At 43.8% G+C, this 19,975-nt stretch overlaps 1 protein-coding gene across 3 annotated transcripts in view; it reads right to left on the reverse strand.

Moving 5' to 3' along the window:
- Window positions 1–19,975, reverse strand: part of LOC117522682 (voltage-dependent R-type calcium channel subunit alpha-1E-like) — a 199,327-nt gene that overhangs the window by 84,534 nt on the left and 94,818 nt on the right. For all 3 annotated transcript variants that reach the window (XM_034184133.1, XM_034184132.1, XM_034184134.1), the window contains 3 exons: window positions 18,902–19,005; window positions 2,216–2,374; window positions 616–806 (listed from right to left, as the gene is read on the reverse strand). In XM_034184133.1, coding sequence (XP_034040024.1) covers window positions 616–806; window positions 2,216–2,374; window positions 18,902–19,005 — 454 coding nt within the window. The remainder of the gene's footprint in view (window positions 1–615; window positions 807–2,215; window positions 2,375–18,901; window positions 19,006–19,975) is intronic.

Here is a 19,975-nt window from a genome sequence, read left to right on the forward strand (position 1 = left end):
TTTTATTATATTACAGCCTTATTCCAAAATGGGGCAAATTCATTTTTCCCTCAAAATTCTACTCACGACACCCCATAATGACAAAATGAAAAACGTTTTTGGAAATTGTTGCAAATTTATTAAAAACTAAGAAATCACATCCTTTGCTCAATACTTTGTTGATGCATCTTTGGCAGCAATTACACCCTCAAGCCTTCTTGAATATGATGCCACAAGCTTGGCACACCTATCTTTGGGCAGTTTTGCCCATTCCTTTTTGCAGCACCTCTCAAGCTCCATCAGGTTGGATGTTAGAGCATCGGTGCACAGCCATTTTCAGACCTCTCCAGAGATGTTCAATCGGATTCAGGTCTGGACTCGGGCTGGGCCACTCAAGGACATTCACAGAGTTGTTCTGAAGACACTCCTTTGATATCTTGGCTGTCTGCTGAGGGGCATTGCCCTACAAATGCACAACCTTGATTCCCTCATAGTAAACAGTAACTAGAGCTGCCATTATATTAATTTCTTTCAGAATGAAGAAGCACCCCCTTTTTGGTTAACTTTGAAATGTTGATTCACTAATTTTATGACTGAAGCTTCAAAGTGTTAGCTGTGTGTCATATGTGAGCTCACATTATAGAGTACAGCTGTCCATCCTTCCATGGTAATGCACTGAAAAACGGTGAGCACGGCAAACAGGATGTTGTCGAACTGGGTAATGCCGTCGTTTGGCCCAATCCAGGTGTCGTTGCAGTCATACTTTTCTGGACACTTCCTCACGCCACATGCAAATGCTAGCTCTGAAGAGTCAACGGTCTCATTGTCTACACAAATAGAAAGTAAATAACTCTGAGCTTGTAATGGTACCTTTTGTTGGCTTCCTTTCCAAGAACAGACCATGAGTGAAATTCACATTCATGGGTAAGTTACAAACTGTTTCAAGTGCTACAACTTACATCTGAGTTACCCAGCATGCCACAATGCAGCTTGTGAGGAAACTGTCAAGCACACGAACCAAGGAGTGTATATTTCCATGAACATATTACTAATGCCTCTCAATGGAGGCTCTCACGCATCCATCTTGAAGAAATTTATTCTAAAGCAGCTGGATTTCAGGCTTAGCCTTCAAGACGTTTGACCATTCATCCAAGTAACTTCTTCCATTAAAAAAAAAAAAACAAAACGTTTTCACACTAACAATATCACAAGGATGAGATAAAGCAATTTTTAAAACAGAACAAATCACCCGGATGAGAACTCCAGTTGCTTTAAGATAAATTTCTAGATGTTGCTAATGTCATCTGCTTAGCAATCATAAATAGAAGAGCCCCATATTTTTATCAAGTTAAATATGTAAGTTAAATAGTTGTACAAGGCTGATGGATGATTTGGTTTTGTTAACTGTTTATATTGCTTTTTAATGAGATTTTTGTCTGTTTTATTTATGTTACTAGACGCAAGAAGGGCTGGAGGGATTATATTTCCCAGCTGGCTTGGGAACACACCAGGATCCCCCAGGAAGAGTTAAAGGACTTGCCCAAGGACAGGGAAGTGTGGGATGAGCTACTTGGTCTACATGGCCAGCTGCTGCTGCGACCCGGACTCCGATAAGTGGCAGAAAATGAATGAATGAATATTTATTTTATATGTGGATTGTTTTAATGCAGTTTTGTTTTGGGGCTTTACCGGGATCTTACTTTGTGCTTTGATTTATGGAAAACGCTATATAAAGTTATCATTATTATTACTTGAATCATTTGTGCTTTCAGATAGATTTTTTTTTTCTTTTTCATTTTACCATTGTTGTGTGTGGGAGAGATGACGGTAAATACTGTGGTGTGGTTTGTGGTGACAGAGTAGTTACTCACTAATTAAGCAGCCAGTAACAACTCTAATAATACCCCTGACTTTGCTGCTGCTGCTGTTTTCTATGAAACCCTGTTTCCAAAACATAGATCTCCACAGGCTCCTGAGAAATATGAGTAAACCATAAATTTCTTATAGCTGCTGGTTAACCACCCTCAGTCCTGAGTCTAATACCGCCGTGGAAAAAATTAAAACAGCATTTATTGATGCGCACACCTCTATCTAGTGAGTAATAATACCACCACTAACACAGTATCGAGGAGTATTTCTTGTTTCTATGTATCTTTACTTCAGCAATGCAATGTCTTCTGTGGACTACGTGTTTTGCGGTAACATGGTGACTCTTAACCATATGTGAAGTTCGTACCGAGGATGTCATAAGATGGCAGACAGGTGTGGTGAAGCTTCCCGCTGTAGAACTCCAGACCGATGATGGCAAACATGAGAATGGCGAAAAACAACAGAAGACCGATCTGCAGCAGTGGGATCATGGCCTTCATAATGGACTTTAGGACAATCTGCAGGCCTGAAGATATTCACAAAGAAAAGTATTACATGACAGGTAAGAAAAATATCATGGCATTTACCCTGAAAACTATCAAGAAAAGAAAAGTAACAAAAAGAAAATAAAATGTTAATACAATTACAGTCTATTTCTAAGAAAATGTACACAACTATTTTTTTTCATAAAAATAATAAATGATCTCACAGCAACAGGTGTCTTGATTAAAATTTATATATAAAACAAACACTAAATTTAAAATTTTACAAACATGAATGGCCAAGCGATTCGTGCGTTTGTTTCCCTGTTCATGGCCACCCTTGCCCGTCCTCCATGCAGTGTGGAGCTGCTTCAGGAAAGGCATCGGACATAAAACATGTACCAAATCAACATGCAGATTCATAACGGACCTGCTGTGATGACCTCAAGTGAAAAAGGGAGAAGCCAAAAGGACTTACTTTATTCTGTATAATCTTGCATTTGTATCGCTTGACTATGTATTTAACTAAAGTGAACACTAATGAACTCTGCCCATGATACAATGTTTTCTGTTTATCTGTTTATGGATATGTTGACAGATTTTAGCAAAATCTTGCGCAGAAACTGAGTGTACATTTGATACTGTCATTCATCATATACGTATTACTGGATAGGCTTGAGAATCATTTGAGGATTACTGCCAATGTTCTCTCGTGGTTGGCATCTTACTTATCTAGTTGCTCTCATTGGGTCGTACATCAACGTTTCTTCAGATCTTGCTCCATTAAAATATGGGGCCCCTACTAGGCCCCCTCCTCTCTCTAAATAGCATCTCTTGGTCAGATATTGTGAAGCTATGGAATTACTTTTTGTGGTTATGGTGATAACACAGCTGGACATGCCATTAAACACAGAAAATTTAACCCATAATAGAACTTTAGAGGTTTGTCTGGCTTCAGTGAAAAACTGGATTTCTAGTAACTTCTTACTTTTAAATTCTGACAAGCCAAGATGACGGTCATTGGTTCTGCAAGACACAGGCATCAGTTTGACCAGCTAACATGAACCTTGGACTTGTGTGTTATTCATTAATCAATCAATCAATCAATTTTTTTTATATAGCGCCAAATCACAACAAACAGCTGCCCCAAGGCGCTCCACATTGCAAGGCAAGGCCATACAATAATTATGTAAAACCCCAACGGTCAAAACGACCCCCTGTGAGCAAGCACTTGGCTACAGTGGGAAGGAAAAACTCCCTTTTAACAGGAAGAAACCTCCAGCAGAACCAGGCTCAGGGAGGGGCAGTCTTCTGCTGGGACTGGTTGGGGCTGAGGGAGAGAACCAGGAAAAAGACATGCTGTGGAGGGGAGCAGAGATCGATCACTAATGATTAAATGCAGAGTGGTGCATACAGAGCAAAAAGAGAAAGAAACAGTGCATCATGGGAACCCCCCAGCAGTCTACGTCTATAGCAGCATAACTAAGGGATGGTTCAGGGTCACCTGATCCAGCCCTAACTATAAGCTTTAGCAAAAAGGAAAGTTTTAAGCCTAATCTTAAAAGTAGAGAGGGTGTCTGTCTCCCTGATCTGAATTGGGAGCTGGTTCCACAGGAGAGGAGCCTGAAAGCTGAAGGCTCTGCCTCCCATTCTACTCTTACAAACCCTAGGAACTACAAGTAAGCCTGCAGTCTGAGAGCGAAGCGCTCTATTGGGGTGATATGGTACTACGAGGTCCCTAAGATAAGATGGGACCTGATTATTCAAACCTTATAAGTAAGAAGAAGAATTTTAAATTCTATTCTAGAATTAACAGGAAGCCAATGAAGAGAGGCCAATATGGGTGAGATATGCTCTCTCCTTCTAGTCCCCGTCAGTACTCTAGCTGCAGCATTTTGAATTAACTGAAGGCTTTTTAGGGAACTTTTAGGACAACCTGATAATAATGAATTACAATAGTCCAGCCTAGAGGAAATAAATGCATGAATTAGTTTTTCAGCATCACTCTGAGACAAGACCTTTCTGATTTAGAGATATTGCGTAAATGCAAAAAAGCAGTCCTACATATTTGTTTAATATGCGCTTTGAATGACATATCCTGATCAAAAATGACTCCAAGATTTCTCACAGTATTACTAGAGGTCAGGGTAATGCCATCCAGAGTAAGGAATCTGGTTAGACACCATGTTTCTAAGATTTGTGGGGCCAAGTACAATAACTTCAGTTTTATCTGAGTTTAAAAGCAGGAAATTAGAGGTCATCCATGTCTTTATGTCTGTAAGACAATCCTGCAGTTTAGCTAATTGGTGTGTGTCCTCTGGCTTCATGGATAAAGCTGGGTATCATCTGCGTAACAATGAAAATTTAAGCAATACCGTCTAATAATACTACCTAAGGGAAGCATGTATAAAGTGAATAAAATTGGTCCTAGCACAGAACCTTGTGGAACTCCATAATTAACTTTAGTCTGTGAAGAAGATTCCCCATTTACATGAACAAATTGTAATCTATTAGACAAATATGATTCAAACCACCGCAGCGCAGTGCCTTTAATACCTATGGCATGCTCTAATCTCTGTAATAAAATTTTATGGTCAACAGTATCAAAAGCAGCACTGAGGTCTAACAGAACAAGCACAGAGATGAGTCCACTGTCCGAGGCCATAAGAAGATCATTTGTAACCTTCACTAATGCTGTTTCTGTACTATGATGAATTCTAAAACCTGACTGAAACTCTTCAAATAGACCATTCCTCTGCAGATGATCAGTTAGCTGTTTTACAACTACCCTTTCAAGAATTTTTGAGAGAAAAGGAAGGTTGGAGATTGGCCTATAATTAGCTAAGATAGCTGGGTCAAGTGATGGCTTTTAAGTAATGGTTTAATTACTGCCACCTTAAAAGCCTGTGGTACATAGCCAACTAACAAAGATAGATTGATCATATTTAAGATTGAAGCATTAAATAATGGTAGGGCTTCCTTGAGCAGCCTGGTAGGAATGGGGTCTAATAAAATGTTGATGGTTTGGATGAAGTAACTAATGAAAATAACTCAGACAGAACAATCGGAGAGAAAGAGTCTAACCAAATACCGGCATCACTGAAAGCAGCCAAAGATAACGATACGTCTTTGGGATGGTTATGAGTAATTTTTCTCTAATAGTTAAAATTTTGTTAGCAAAGAAAGTCATGAAGTCATTACTAGTTAAAGTTAACGGAATACTCAGCTCAATAGAGCTCTGACTCTTTGTCAGCCTGGCTACAGTGCTGAAAAGAAACCTGGGGTTGTTCTTATTTTCTTCAATTAGTGATGAGTAGAAAGATGTCCTAGCTTTACAGAGGGCTTTTTATAGAGCAACAGACTCTTTTTCCAGGCTAAGTGAAGATCTTCTAAATTAGTGAGATGCCATTTCCTCTCCAACTTACGGTTATCTGCTTTAAGCTACGAGTTTGTGAGTTATACCACGGAGTCAGGCACTTCTGATTTAAAGCTCTCTTTTTTAGAGGAGCTACAGCATCCAAGTTGTCTTCAATGAGGATGTAAAACTATTGACGAGATACTCTATCTCACTTACAGAGTTTAGGTAGCTACTCTGCACTGGTGTTGGTATATGGCATTAGAGAACATAAAGAAGGAATCATATCCTTAAACCTAGTTACAGCGCTTTCCTGAAAGACTTCTAGTGTAATGAAACTTATTCCCCACTGCTGGGTAGTCCATCAGAGTAAATGTAAATGTTATTAAGAATGATCAGACAGAAGGGAGTTTTCAGGGAATACTGTTAAGTCTTCTATTTCCATACCATAAGTCAGAACAAGATCTAAGATATGATTAAAGTGGTGGGTGGACTCATTTACTTTTGAGCAAAGCCAATAGAGTCTAATAATAGATTAAATGCAGTGTTGAGGCTGTCATTCTCAGCATCTGTGTGGATGTTAAAATCGCCCACTATAATTATCTTATCTGAGCTAAGCACTAAGTCAGACAAAAGGTCTGAAAATTCACAGAGAAACTCACAGTAACGACCAGGTGGACGATAGATAATAACAAATAAAACTGGTTTTTGGGACTTCCAATTTGGATGGACAAGAGTAAGAGTCAAGCTTTCAAATGAATTAAAGCTCTGTCTGGGTTTTTGATTAATTAATAAGCTGGAATGGAAGATTGCTGCTAATCCTCCGCCCCGGCCCGTGCTACGAGCATTCTGACAGTTAGTGTGACTCGGGGGGTGTTGACTCATTTAAACTAACATATTCATCCTGCTGTAACCAGGTTCTGTAAGGCAGAATAAATCAATATGTTGATCAATTATTATATAATTTACCAACAGGGACTTAGAAGAGAGAGACCTAATGTTTAATAGACCACATTTAACTGTTTTAGTCTGTGGTGCAGTTGAAGGTGCTATATTATTTTTTCTTTTTGAATTTTTATGCTTAAATAGATTTTTGCTGGTTATTGGTAGTCTGGGAGCAGGCACCGTCTCTACGGGGATGGGGTATGAGGGGATGGCAGGGGGAGAGAAGCTGCAGAGAGGTGTGTAAGACTACAACTCTGCTTCCTGGTCCCAACCCTGGATAGTCACGGTTTGGAGGATTTAAGAAAATTGGCCAGATTTCTAGAATTGAGAGCTGCTCCATCCAAAGTGGGATGGATGCCGTCTCTCCTAACAAGACCAGGTTTTCCCCAGAAGCTTTGCCAATTATCTATGAAGCCCACCTCATTTTTTGGACACCACTCAGACAGCCAGCAATTCAAGGAGAACATGCGGCTAAACATGTCACTCCCGGTCTGATTGGGGAGGGGCCCAGAGAAAACTACAGAGTCTGACATTGTTTACAATAATTACAATAATAAAGTGTGAAAAATCTTTTTTTGGGGGGGGCCTTTGATCCCACACTGTCTTTGGAGCTACACATTGGAGAAATCACTAGGAATGCTTCCTGTCACTTCTGTAATATTGTGAAGATGCAACCTATTGTGTCTATGATGCAGCGACACTGATTCGTGCCTGCATCGCTTCTAGAGTCGATTACTGCAATGTCCTGTTTACTGTCTTACCATAGTCATACCATATCATCAGAGATCTGTACTTGGTTCAAAATGATGGTGATAGAGTTATGACTAGCAGAAGAACATTTGACCATCGTACCTCATCTTTGGCTTCCCTTCACTGGCTTCCTTTCTGTCTGGTAAAATTTCAAGGTTTTCTTACAAAATACAAAATCCTCCATAGTTTGGGCTCCCCTGATTATTTCCATGATTTCCTTTATAAATCATTGGTTGTTTGTGTTAGATAAAATGTACTGTACAAACATGATTATCATTTATTATCTTTTATTACATCTGCTCTTTGAAATTGTTCCTTTTGTAGCTTAAATTCTGCAAACTGTTTCTCTCAGATATTCCCAGATAGATAACACAGCTGCATGAGCCAGGCCAGCCTGTTTACGGTTTGACATTTAGCAAGCTTCAGCAAAACCACTCACTCTGTACATAAAATTGGAATGATTCAGTTGATTGCAAACGTATCTGCACATGACTAATAGCACATGTTGTAACCATGGACTCATGTAGCCCCCACCCTTATCTTTGTTTTTTACACACAATAAAAGGGCCTCGCAGAGAATGACACAGTTGGAGAACTGCACTTACAAGCTGCCAGCTCTGCTGTGTCTCCCCTTTGCAAAGCTCACAAAAGATATCTCAACTCTGTGTCTGAGTTCTTGTCTCAAGTGTCATTTCTTGTATGTCTAGGCGAGGTCAAACCTGACAGTTTGGATCAGTAATTTCAGTTAAATATACCATATAGCAGACAAACACAGTGATATTTGAGAAATTAAATGAAGTTTATAGGACTTACAGAAAGTATGCAATAATTCTTTAAACAAAATTAGGCAGGTGCATAATTTTGGGCACCCCAACAGAAAAAAATACATCAATATTTAGTAGATCCTCCTTTTGCAGAAATAACAGCCTCTAAATGCTTCCTATAGCATCCAATGAGAGTCTGGATTCTGGTTGAAGGCATTTTGGACCATTCTTCTTTACAAAACATCTCAGGTTTGTTGGTTTCCGAGCATGGACAAGCCGCTTAAAATCACACCACAGATTTTCAATAATATTCAGGTCTGGGAACTGAGATGGCCATTCCAGAACATTGTACTTCTTCCTCTGCATGAATGCCTTAGTAGATTTTGAGCAGTGTTTAGGGTCATTGCCTTGTTGAAAGATCCAGCCCGGCACAACTTCAACTTTGTCACTGATTCTTGAACACTGTTGTCAAGAATCTGATGATGTTGACTGGAATCCATGTGACCCTCAACTTTAACAAGATTTCCAGTACCTGCACTGGCCACACAGCCACACAGCATGATTGAACCACCATGATTTATAAAGGAAGATCATGAAAATTATCAGGGGTGCCCAAATTTTTGCATACAATTGTACCAGCCCGTGCTGGTGATGTAGGATTACTGTGTTCCAAATATTAAAAGAAATCAGCAGGCACAAATATATCTCTTGCCATGCGCCTGTTCTGTGTAACAATCTGCTTGCTGAGATAAAAGAGTCTAATTGTGTTGGTTCATTCAAATCCAGATTAAAGACTCACTTGTTCTTTCTTTCACATGGATATGAATAAGATACTTGTGTTGTACTGAATTATTTTTTCCCCTCCATTCTAATTTTATTACTCATAATGGAGCAAGTCTCAGTCTCATCATATCGAAATTCTGGGACTGTTAATGAAAGTTAGAAGTGAATTGAAATGAACAGAGTATGAGTACAGATGAGTGAACATTAACTGAAAGTGAAATTCACCAAATGCACTGAATGTAAAAAATATAAAATAATCACAGTAGGCTGTGTATTCTAAATTTGGGTTATGAGCAATTGCAACCTGGTCTCACGGCAAGGTGTGATTCAGCAGCACAAAATGTACATTAATCTGATGGTTCATGATATTGTGACAAAAAGCGCCTCATTTTCGTCACGGCAGCACAAATTCATTCTAACTGATTGATGATGGCTGCAGGAAATTAAAAGTGAAGCGGGGGGGTCGGGTGGTTATGGTTAGGGTGGGGGGAAGAAGTAGGATTAGGTTATGGTTAAGGTCAGGGTTGGGGGTAGGAGTAGAGTTAGTAATAGTGAGTTAAAAAAAAACCCTGTCACGAAAATTTGACTCATTTCGTGACAGGAGCACTTGTCATAAGGTGGTGCATGTTTCTAAAAATGAACAGACATAATGTTGTTTTTAATTTATTGTATATAATGAGCTTTAATTTTGAATAGTGATACTCCATGATTTTCATAACCAAGTGACAAATGATTACGAGGCAAGGTGGGCAAAAATGTGCTTGGGTGGGAAATTTAGCACATATTTGTTCAGGTTCTTTCTATTTGAGCAATGCATTTACATATATACAGTACATCTGGAAAATATTCATGGTGCTTCACTTTTTCCACATTTTTTCCCTCAATATTCTACTCACAACACCCCATGACAACATTATTTTTTTTATTTATTAATTTCTTTTTGCAAATGTATTAAAAATTAAAACTAAGAAATTTACATATACGAGCTGAGTACGAGCTGGGACTTTGGCAAGGGTGGTTGCATCTCCTCCTCCTTTCTCCTCTCCTCTATCTCTGCTCCAACCTTCAAAGTCCCTACTTTACCAGACTGTGAATTTTTCTAACTATATTGGAATAACCATGGAATTGATCAGCTGGTCTTTGAACGCTATTGACACCATTTTTTCAACAAGGAAATCAGGGCTGGGGTACCCTGCATGCTCAGATGGAACCTACACTGCAGGCTATGTTCTTGACACCTGGTAGAAGTGGCGCGTCACGTGCTTGGCTCCACTTATAGTAGGAGGCCCGGTGCTTATTGGCTTATGTGCTGCCCTGACCTACTGGAGAATTGGCAAGATGGGTGTTACCAGAACCATGACCCCTCATCTGTCTGTCATGATTAATGAGGTGGGCAAAGCGGTATAATCTCAGACTGCATTAACCCTTGAACTCAGATGCAAGTTGGAAACATTTCGGAGCAAATGTCCACCTTGCAAAGATATCATTGACCATTGGAATACTCATAAATTGGATTTGGTCAGTCAGATGAGCCATAAATTGAATTTCTGTGTTTCTCTGCTTAACCCTAAACATGGCAGGCTTATCAGCCACTGAAGGTCAAAACGCCTCGTTTGTTTTCCTCCAGAAGAATCTCTACAGCCTTGGTGAACCATTCGGTTCCCCCTCTTATCTTTCTCAGAATCAGAATTGCCTTTATTGTCATTGTAATTTGCATTACAATGAGATTTGAGTGGAACTGTTATGTGTCGGATGCAGCCCGGAGAACCGACCAGCGTTTGAAGGACCCAGTATAAAATAAGCAGAGCACGGTACAAAGGATAACAGGGTTTAATAAACTGGCGTGGCGGATTTGCGGTGCGCTCCCAGCAGCACAAAACGGTCCGGAGCCAGAACCAGTTCGGACCCAAGGACCCCGCCGACACCCCCCAGGTGGCCGCGACAAACCGAGTCTGTGAAAGAAGAAATCATCATGTGAGTCCACACTCTACACACAGAGGGACCGCTCAAAGGTGTACAAACAGCAAACACTTCCTGGCTTAATTACTAATCAGCTTCCCACCCTGCAGGCATAGAACACCCTGTTCACAAAACTCCACTGCAGTGGAAGCTGATTAAACGACTACATACAGCTCAATATAATAAGGTGTGAGGGACACCACATTTACTGACTGTATAAATGTTAGTCACAAAATCTAACGTACCTCAGGAAGTGTGCTGACGAGCGTGAGACCTCACCCCCTCCTCTTTCACAGACCATGCATCAAACCTGGACGTTCTCTGCATCCACTGATGATGAGATGGCTCTCGAGACGACGATCTCACCCGTCTGGTCACAAGGTCGAGTCTCTGGCAAATACACACTGTGTACTCCAGACTTAAATGCTACCATGTTCCAATCCATGTAGATGCACCACAGCTGTGAGTCCTGACGAGCTGCACGTGATCAGCCTCAGGTGATCAGGGTGAGGTCCTGATAAACTCAGCTACACAGCCACTCAGTCCCAAATGCGCACCACCTGGGAGGAAAACCAAAAGACAGAAACAAAAGACACACAAAAGCCAGCCAGGCACGCCAGCCACAACAGCACCCCACCCTCACGGGAAGCCTCCCGGCGACCACACAAACCTGGCCCAGGAGAAACACCCCCCTCCAGGGACCATGGCTGGAAACCGTATCTGCATTTGTCTTCCAACAGAATCTTCATTTAACAGAACGGTTGATGTCTTCTCCTCTGGCTGCATCTTTGCCTTTGTTTCTGTCAGTCAGTGTCAGTGTGGCCAGGAGTTCTTAAACCTGTGCGGTCAGCCTTTGTCCAACCATGTTCAGTCTGATTAGTCCTAAAACAAAAAAGACAAACATAAACAACCAAACCACCCCCCCTCCCCAGGGGACCGTCCCATCAAACCCCGGGAGGAGGAGAAAAGAAAAACACAACCCAAACTTAAGCTTGCAAATAAAAACGCTAACACCCCCCCCCCCCCCCTCCCCAGAGGACCGCTCCATCAAACCCCGGGAAGGGGAGAAAAGAAAAACACAAACTTAAGCTTGCAAATAAAAATGCTAACACCCCCCCCCTCCCCAGAGGACCGTTCCATCAAACTCCGGGAAGGGGAGAAAAGAAAAACCCAAACCCAAGCTTGCAAACAAAAATGCCAACACCCCCCCCCCTCCAACGACATGTAGGGACCAACACCCCCCAGAGGACACCCCGCCAGCTCCAGGAGTAATAACCACAGCCGAGGTCCCTCCGGGATCCAACGTCACCCACGGGGACTCCCAGCGCCTCTCAGAGGACCATTCCATCAACCCCAGGAGACGCCTCCCCTCATGACCAACGGACCCAGCCCCGGCCGTCTATGGCTAGATGGACCCACAGCCCCCTCCCCCCCAGAGGACACCACAGTCACACCCTGAGGGCGGAAACTGGGGGGAAAAACAAAAGGAAAGAAAAAAAACATACAAACAAAACAACCCCAACCCCACCCCCTTGGCGTAGTGGAAACTGGAAGCACGTCCAGCGTCACCAACCGTGACTATACCCCAGAAGCCAACCGGGAGGAGTGGAACAGCGGCCATGGCAGACGGCACAAAACAGCGCCACTCCTCCGACTTCCAAACCAGCCACCAGCTGCGGGTATATCCCACTGCCCCAAACCTCAGCCATGCGGATGGCAGACGGCTCAAAGGCGCGTTGAAGCCGGAGGTGGAACAGGGAATCAACAAACAAAAACACCCCCCCCCCCCCAGTGCAGAGGTTACCTGGGAAACGCCCAGCATAACCAAACTGCACCACTCCAGCAACGCCGACTCTACGGCTCACCCGGCTGGAGTCAGAGGAGAAGAGAGGGCATAACAAAAAAAAAAAAAAGAAAAAAGAAAAAACAACCCAATTACCCCCCCATCACCCCCCAGGGGACCGTCCCATCAAACCCTGGGAGGTGAAACTAAAAGAAATAAAAAGAAAGACTAACAGACTAACATAAAGTTGCTTGGGTCCTTTTTGTGCTCCAAACAGACTGCAGGGACACGACCCCAGACACTAATAGTGTAAAAAAAAAAATCCCCACAAAAACCACTCAAAAAAACACCCACACAAAATTAACTAACACAAAACAAATAAGTGATTTATACCGTCAAGCTCAAACAAATGGAACACACGTGTTCCAACTTAAGAGCTTGACGGTAATGTGACTCAGTCACCAACAGAGGGAGCCAGAGTGCTAAAAATGAAAAACCCCCTTTGGTGACAGAGAAAACAAACAAGCTGCTTTTCTGTGCGCAGCTGTGTGCAACACACAACCAAAAATGTGATTCAACTAAATAACACCGGAGCTGACACAACAGACGCAGTAGCTATCATTATCCGGGGAAACGGGGCTATGACTGTAACACAGGAAGCACTGCGACCCGTGCCACAGAGCTCCGCCGTGCGCGTTCACCCTTTACAGACCCACTCCTGCAGCTCCCGTTTAAACCTCTTATCCGGTCGAAGTGTGACGCGAAGCCGTCGCCAGTCACACTCCACCACGACCCACGGATAAGGCACACACAGGAACACGGCTGCATGAGCGCTCAAATCAGTATTCAGTAATGGGTTCTCCAACGCGCACCATCCGGGCGGAGAGCACCCGCAACTGATCCGGATAACTTCTGAACGTCTGCTGCCGCTTTCCCGGCGCGTTACCGTCTCTGCTACCGCTGGGTCCGTGATGTTTGGCCAGAGACTACTGTTATGTGTCGGACGCAGCCCGGAGAACCGACCAGCGTTTGAAGGACCCAGTATAAAATGAGCAGAGCATGGTACAAAGGATAACAGAGTTTAATAAACATAACAGTGATGTGAAAAAATACAAACAAATAAGTGCGCGGTCTGGCGTGGCGGATTTGCGGTGCGCTCCCAGCAGCACAAAACGGTCCGGAGCCAGAACCAGTTCGGACCCAAGGACCCCGCCGACACCCCCTAGGTGGCCGCGACAAACCGAGTCTGTGAAAGAAGAAATCATCATGTGAGTCCACACTCTACACACAGAGGGACCGCTCAAAGGTGTACAAACAGCAAACACTTCCTGGCTTAATTACTAATCAGCTTCCCACCCTGCAGGCATAGAACACCCTGTTCACAAAACTCCACTGCAGTGGAAGCTGATTAAACGACTACATACAGCTCAATATAATAAGGTGTGAGGGACACCACATTACTGACTGTATAAATGTTAGTCACAAAATCTAACGTACCTCAGGAAGTGTGCTGACGAGCGTGAGACCTCACCCCCTCCTCTTTCACAGACCATGCATCAAACCTGGACGTTCTCTGCATCCACTGATGATGAGATGGCTCTCGAGACGACGATCTCACCCGTCTGGTCACAAGGTCGAGTCTCTGGCAAATACACACTGTGTACTCCAGACTTAAATGCTACCATGTTCCAATCCATGTAGATGCACCACAGCTGTGAGTCCTGACGAGCTGCACGTGATCAGCCTCAGGTGATCAGGGTGAGGTCCTGAAAAACTCAGCTACACAGCCACTCAGTCCCAAATGCGCACCACCTGGGAGGAAAACCAAAAGACAGAAACAAAAGACACACAAAAGCCAGCCAGGCACGCCAGCCACAACAGCACCCCACCCTCACGGGAAGCCTCCCGGCGACCACACAAACCTGGCCCAGGAGAAACACCCCCCTCCAGGGACCATGGCTGGAAACCGTATCTGCATTCGTCTTCCAACAGAATCTTCATTTAACAGAATGGTTGATGTCTTCTCCTCTGGCTGCATCTTTGCCTTTGTTTCTGTCAGTCAGTGTCAGTGTGGCCAGGAGTTCTTAAACCTGTGCGGTCAGCCTTTGTCCAACCATGTTCAGTCTGATTAGTCATAAAACAAAAAAGACAAACATAAACAACCAAACCACCCCCCCCCCTCCCCAGGGGACCGTCCCATCAAACCCCGGGAGGAGGAGAAAAGAAAAACACAACCCAAACTTAAGCTTGCAAATAAAACGCTAACACCACCCCCCCCCCCCCTCCCCAGAGGACCGCTCCATCAAACCCCGGGAAGGGGAGAAAAGAAAAACACAAACTTAAGCTTGCAAATAAAAATGCTAACACCCCCCCCCCTCCCCAGAGGACCGTTCCATCAAACCCCGGGAAGGGGAGAAAAGAAAAACCCAAACCCAAGCTTGCAAACAAAAATGCCAACACCCCCCCCCCCCCAACGACATGTAGGGACCAACACCCCCCAGAGGACACCCCGCCAGCTCCAGGAGTAATAACCACAGCCGAGGTCCCTCCGGGATCCAACGTCACCCACGGGGACTCCCAGCGCATCCCAGAGGACTATTCCATCAACCCCAGGAGACGCCTCCCCTCATGACCAACGGACCCAGCCCCGGCCGTCTATGGCTAGATGGACCCACAGCCCCCTCCCCCCCCCAGAGGACACCACAGTCACACCCTGAGGGCGGAAACTGGGGGGAAAAACAAAAGGAAAGAAAAAAAAACATACAAACAAAACAACCCCAACCCCACCCCCTTGGTGCAGTGGAAACTGGAAGCACGTCCAGCGTCACCAACTGTGACTATACCCCAGAAGCCAACCGGGAGGAGTGGAACAGCGGTCATGGCAGACGGCACAAAACAGCGCCACTCCTCCGACTTCCAAACCAGCCACCAGCTGCGGGTATATCCCACTGCCCCAAACCTCAGCCACGCCGATGGCAGGCGGCTCAAAGGCGCGCTGAAGCCGGAGGTGGAACAGGGAATCAACAAACAAAAACACCCCCCCCCCGGTGCAGAGGTTACCTGGGAAACGCCCAGCATAACCAAACTGCACCACTCCAGCAACGCCGACTCTACGGCTCACCCGGCTGGAGTCAGAGGAGAAGAGAGGGCATAACAAAAAAAAAAAAAGAAAAAAGAAAAAACAACCCAATTACCCCCCCCCCCCCCCCCCCCCCCATCACCCCCCAGGGGACCGTCCCATCAAACCCTGGGAGGTGAAACTAAAAGAAATAAAAAGAAAGACTAACAGACTAACATAAAGTTGCTTGGGTCCTTTTGTGCTCCAAACAGACTGCAGGGACACGACCCCAGACACTAATAGTGTAAAAAAAAAAATCCCACACAAAAACCAACTCAAAAAACACCCACACAAAATGAACTAACACAAAACAAATAAGTGATTTATACCGTCAAGCTCAAACAAATGGAACACACCTGTTCCAACTTAAGAGCTTGACGGTAATGTGACTCAGTCACCAACAGAGGGAGCCAGAGTGCTAAAAATGAAAAACCCCCTTTGGTGACAGAGAAAACAAACGAGCTGCTTTTCTGTGCGCAGCTGCTGTGCAACACACAACCAGAAATGTGATTCAACTAAATAACACCGGAGCTGACACAACAGACGCAGTAGCTATCATTACCCGGGGAAACGGGGCTACGACTGTAACACAGGAAGCACCGCGACCCGTGCCACAGAGCTCCGCCGTGCGCGTTCACCCATTACAGACCCACTCCTGCAGCTCCCGTTTAAACCTCTTATCCGGTCGAAGTGTGACGCGAAGCCGTCGCCAGTCACACTCCACCACGACCCACGGATAAGGCACACACAGGAACACGGCTGCATGAGCGCTCAAATCAGTATTCAGTAATGGGTTCTCCAACGCGCACCATCCGGGCGGAGAGCACCCGCAACTGATCCGGATAACTTCTGAACGTCTGCTGCCACCTTCCCGGCGCGTTACCGTCTCTGCTACCGCTGGGTCCGTGATGTTTGGCCAGAGACTACTGTTATGTGTCGGACGCAGCCCGGAGAACCGACCAGCGTTTGAAGGACCCAGTATAAAATGAGCAGAGCATGGTACAAAGGATAACAGAGTTTAATAAACATAACAGTGATGTGAAAAAATACAAACAAATAAGTGCGCGGTCTGGCGTGGCGGATTTGCGGTGCGCTCCCAGCAGCACAAAACGGTCCGGAGCCAGAACCAGTTCGGACCCAAGGACCCCACCGACACCCCCCAGGTGGCCGCGACAAACCGAGTCTGTGAAAGAAGAAATCATCATGTGAGTCCACACTCTACACACAGAGGGACCGCTCAAAGGTGTACAAACAGCAAACACTTCCTGGCTTAATTACTAATCAGCTTCCCACCCTGCAGGCATAGAACACCCTGTTCACAAAACTCCACTGCAGTGGAAGCTGATTAAACGACTACATACAGCTCAATATAATAAGGTGTGAGGGACACCACATTTACTGACTGTATAAATGTTAGTCACAAAATCTAACGTACCTCAGGAAGTGTGCTGACGAGCGTGAGACCTCACCCCCTCCTCTTTCACAGACCATGCATCAAACCTGGACGTTCTCTGCATCCACTGATGATGAGATGGCTCTCGAGACGACGATCTCACCGTCTGGTCACAAGGTCGAGTCTCTGGCAAATACACACTGTGTACTCCAGACTTAAATGCTACCATGTTCCAATCCATGTAGATGCACCACAGCTGTGAGTCCTGACGAGCTGCACGTGATCAGCCTCAGGTGATCAGGGTGAGGTCCTGAAAAACTCAGCTACACAGCCACTCAGTCCCAAATGCGCACCACCTGGGAGGAAAACCAAAAGACAGAAACAAAAGACACACAAAAGCCAGCCAGGCACGCCAGCCACAACAGGAACTCCAAAAAGGTGCTTTCCGTGGTGCGAGTAATTTTTAGCCAATATAAAAGATAGTGAAATTTAATGGTAAATTATTCAGAGTATATGTACAACTAATATAAACATAAGGTAAAAAAAAAAAAAATGTGGACCAAGTAAAATGTAACACGAGAATTATATACAACTGTAGAATCATATTGCACGGGAAATTGCACATGGTTTACAGATATTGCACAAGAAACTTGAAAGGCGTGGATTAGAGTGATTTGTCATTGTTCAGTGCAGTGATCGCTCTGGGGAAAAAGCTGTCCCTGAGTCTGTTTGCCCTAGTTTTGATTGACCTATACCGTCAGCCGGAAGGGTAGTAGGTCAAACAGGTGGTTGCTGTGGTGGGATGTGTCTTTGACCCTATTGTCAAGGCAACTCCAGACATTATGCACACACGGACAGTAACTGATATAAACTCATCTGCACACTCACGTATGACGCATGTCTCCCCTACCAAGATTTCTACTACTCCTCCCCTTGTGTCTCTGAAATTAATTCTGATGTGTGCCATTATTACGTTCAACTAGTAACAATTGTGGATTAATTGCTGTATTTTTTGTCTGAGGTAATTGGGTGTGATATGAATTGCCCTTTTAGGGATCAGTAAAGTTGATTGAATATTGAATTTTGTACATAAGTATTCACTTTTGCTCAGTACTTTGTTGGTGCACCTTTGGCAGCTATAACAGCCTCCAAATCATGTCCAATCAGCTGAATCTACCCCAGGTGGACTCCAATTAAGCTGTAGAAACATCTCAATTATGATCAGTGCTAACAGGATGCACCTGAGCTCAATTTTGAGCTTCATGGCAAAGGTTATAATTACTTATGATTTCTTAGTTTTTTATTTTTAATAAATTTGCCAAAATGTCAAAAAACTTGTTTCATATTGTCATTATGGGGTATTGTGGGTAGAAGTTTGAGTAAAAAATGTTTTTAATCCCTTTTGGAATAACATAATAAAATATGGAAAACATGAAGTGCTGTTAATACTTTCTGGATGCACCGTATCTTGGCCTCATTTTGATGGAAAAGCACTTTGTTCAAATATTGCTAAACGATAACAGTGGGTAAATAAAAGCAATATGAAAATAATGCCAGATTGCACCTGAGCATTTATCTGCTCTAATGTTCACTAATACACATAAATTCTGAGTTTTCAATATTAAATAAATTCCCATTCTGAAGAAAACATGCTACTCCTTGCTGTATTCATAGTTTCATCCTTGTTACAGTACAAAATTAGAGATCAATAACTGACTCACTTGGGATCCCGGAGACAAGTTTGAGGGGTCTCAGGACCCGCACGGCCCTCAGCGTCCGCAGGTCCACTGGGATGTTCATGTGAGCTCCGGCAGTGGCCAAGATTCTGGTGGGCGGCACACATGTGTATACAAAGTACATGTGAGTCAGAGATGTTTGTGATACAGTAAAAAGGCAAGACAATAGCCTGTCAGGGTTCTTTTGTGAATAAAGACAAGTATAGCCATCATCAGTCACAATGACCTAAAATGGAAAAACAGATTTGGGTTAAAAGAGAGAATGTGCAAAAAAAATCCATTAATGTCTTGTAGCTAAATCTGGAATGAGGGCTGGCTACCTTTTATCTACAAGTTCCTGACAAATGTTTTTTAAAAGATATGCTAGAGAATGACGGACATGCACACACAGTTCTGGATTAGTCTTCTTATAGGAAGCAGGTTAATTTGACCTCCTATGGGTGAGTGGTGTACAGTATATCCATTCAATATAACCCAGCCTGACTACAGAGAGAGAGAGACAAAGATAAGAAAGCAAAGCCACAAACACCTGCCAGGCATCTCGATCCACATCTGCCCACGCACACATCGACGTCCCCACTCCTTCACATAAACCCTGAGAAGCAGCATTCACCCAGCAGGAACCTCTGACAGGCAGCCTTTTACTCAAGAACACCAGCGATGATTTGAATTTTTCTTATAGCAAGAGCAGATCAACAATAAAAAGAAGTTTAAAACCTTCAGCATACTGTAGTTTTCCATGCCTCCGTCTGTGCGATAACAAATATGGCAAATAAACCTCCAATAAAGCTGAACCTTTTCGTTTAGACTGTATTGACAATATCATCAATCTCCAAGCAAAGTTTCTATGTACATAATACTTTATCGGTGGTACTGTTTTGGAGAATTATTCCCCAATAAAATCATAATTATTATATGGAATTGTTCGGCTCTTTCTCCTTCACACAAAGAAAATTGTTGTTTGGTGGTGTGGAGGAGTACATGTATGTGAGCAGGGGGTAGAAAGCACATGGCAGTAACTCAAGTATGGGCCCACGCAGAATCTTGACTGAAAGCAGT

The sequence above is a fragment of the Thalassophryne amazonica genome, chromosome 12 (assembly GCF_902500255.1).
Source record: "Thalassophryne amazonica chromosome 12, fThaAma1.1, whole genome shotgun sequence".
Classification (NCBI taxonomy): domain Eukaryota; kingdom Metazoa; phylum Chordata; class Actinopteri; order Batrachoidiformes; family Batrachoididae; genus Thalassophryne; species Thalassophryne amazonica.